Below are 1770 nucleotides of genomic sequence, written 5' to 3' on the forward strand. Positions count from 1 at the left end.
CCTGCTTTCCTTTTACTTGTATTATACCTTTCTATTTGTATTTCTTCTTTTGAGTTAAAATTGACTATTATTATTATTAATTATTATAATTTTAAAATTTTATTTATTTATTTATTTGGTACAGGATCTTGCTACACAGCTCAGACTTGGAGTGATTGATCCTTAGTTCTCAGCCTCCCCAGTGCCAGGATTACAGGCGAGGGTGCATCACCATGCATAGTTTCAGGGCTGGCATGGGTTTGCCTGACTCAGCATGCAGTACCAGGGATTGAACTCAAGTCTTTGTGCTTGCCAGGCAGGTGCTTAGATTGCCGAGCTATATCCTCATTCCCTAAAATTGATTATCTAATCAGCATATGAACCTCTAAAATAAGTGAAAGTGCAAGTAATAAGACTTTGAGGAACATCCCAGAGTGAAGGAATCAGTGTCAGAAGGGAATAATAGATTGTAGTGGGCATACTTTCTTGCATCATCCTGCATGCCAGGCAAAGCTGTGGAGAATGTTGCTAAAATTCTGCCTTGTTCGTTTTGCAGGCATTATTGTATCACTGACTCTCAGTGGAGGACACCATCTGCCTCTATATGAGGAAAACCACTGGAACAAACTGAAGGACTGGCATCATGTCACCGTATATCTTTTTATTGGGATGATAGGTGTGGCCCATATCTTATGTTTTACCATCAGCTCAGTTCCAGTCTCCTTAATCAAGTTAATGGTGTCAACTGCATTTTTTGTGGAGAGTAAGTATGACTTTTTTTGTATCTCTCTGTACCACTTAGTCAATTATAGCCATTTATAATACGATCTCCTTAATAATTTTAATAGGGCCTGACATAGTGATGTATTTTTCTGTAGTAGGCAAGAGAGCAAAGATCTTGCTGCCTCACTGGCATTTATTAGAACTGGGCAAATATAAGCAAAATGTTCTTTATTCATATTCCACGCCCTTCTTAAAGAATCACTTCCAGTGTTCTCATTTTTTATGTTTTTTTTTTTTTTTTGAGTGGGGGGGAAGATGGTAATTCTTTCACAGTTAAAAAGAAATCCTCTAGTTAGAGTGACGGAGTACCAATATCCTGAAACTGGGCACCACTCACAATATGTCAGTTTCTGCCATCTTGTTAATCAGCAGATGAGGAGACCCACAGAAGGAGGGAAAGTGAAGGAAGAGAGAAAAGGAATTAAAGGAGAACTGAGATTTGTTTTACATGTACCAACTCTTCAAATCAATGCAATCATTAAATGCTGCAAACATAATAAAAAAGAAAGTAAAATAACAACAAATGTGGATAAATGTGAACCCTTCTATAATGCTGTATGAGTGTATGCTAGTACAACAATTATGTAAATTAGTATAGATAGTCCTCAAAAAATAAAAACAAAAATTCCATTTACCCATCAATATCTATTCTTTGTATTGTCTCATAAAATTAAAAAAAATTATTTTAAGGTGAAAAACACCAAAATTTCAAAACAAGCTAAAAGGAGGGTAACAATGGTTAATATACTGTGTATTTAATCTTTAAATTAGTGACTCAGAGTAAAAGATATTAGCATTTAATTGCTCAAACAATATTACCAAAAATGTTTCTTTTTTTTTCTTGACATCAGTTATTTTTATTTTAAAGAAAGAAAAAAAATAAAAACAGTGGTACAAAATCTCAAAACAAGATTTTAGGAGAGTAACAATGATTAGTACATTGTGTATTGTTATTGCCAAAGTAGTTTCTCATATTACAATATATAGCCAAGAAATAATAAGCAAATA

General features: G+C 34.1%; 1 protein-coding gene across 1 annotated transcript in view; it reads left to right on the plus strand.

The window, feature by feature from the left end:
• Positions 1–1770, plus strand: part of LOC101571369 (transmembrane protein 45A-like) — an 84891-nt gene that overhangs the window by 54168 nt on the left and 28953 nt on the right. The window contains exon 3 of the mRNA XM_004636623.1: positions 536–742. Within this exon, the coding sequence (XP_004636680.1) occupies positions 536–742 (207 nt within the window). The remainder of the gene's footprint in view (positions 1–535; positions 743–1770) is intronic.

The sequence above is a fragment of the Octodon degus genome, unplaced genomic scaffold (assembly GCF_000260255.1).
Source record: "Octodon degus isolate 3935 unplaced genomic scaffold, OctDeg1.0 scaffold00081, whole genome shotgun sequence".
NCBI classification, from domain to species: Eukaryota; Metazoa; Chordata; class Mammalia; order Rodentia; family Octodontidae; genus Octodon; species Octodon degus.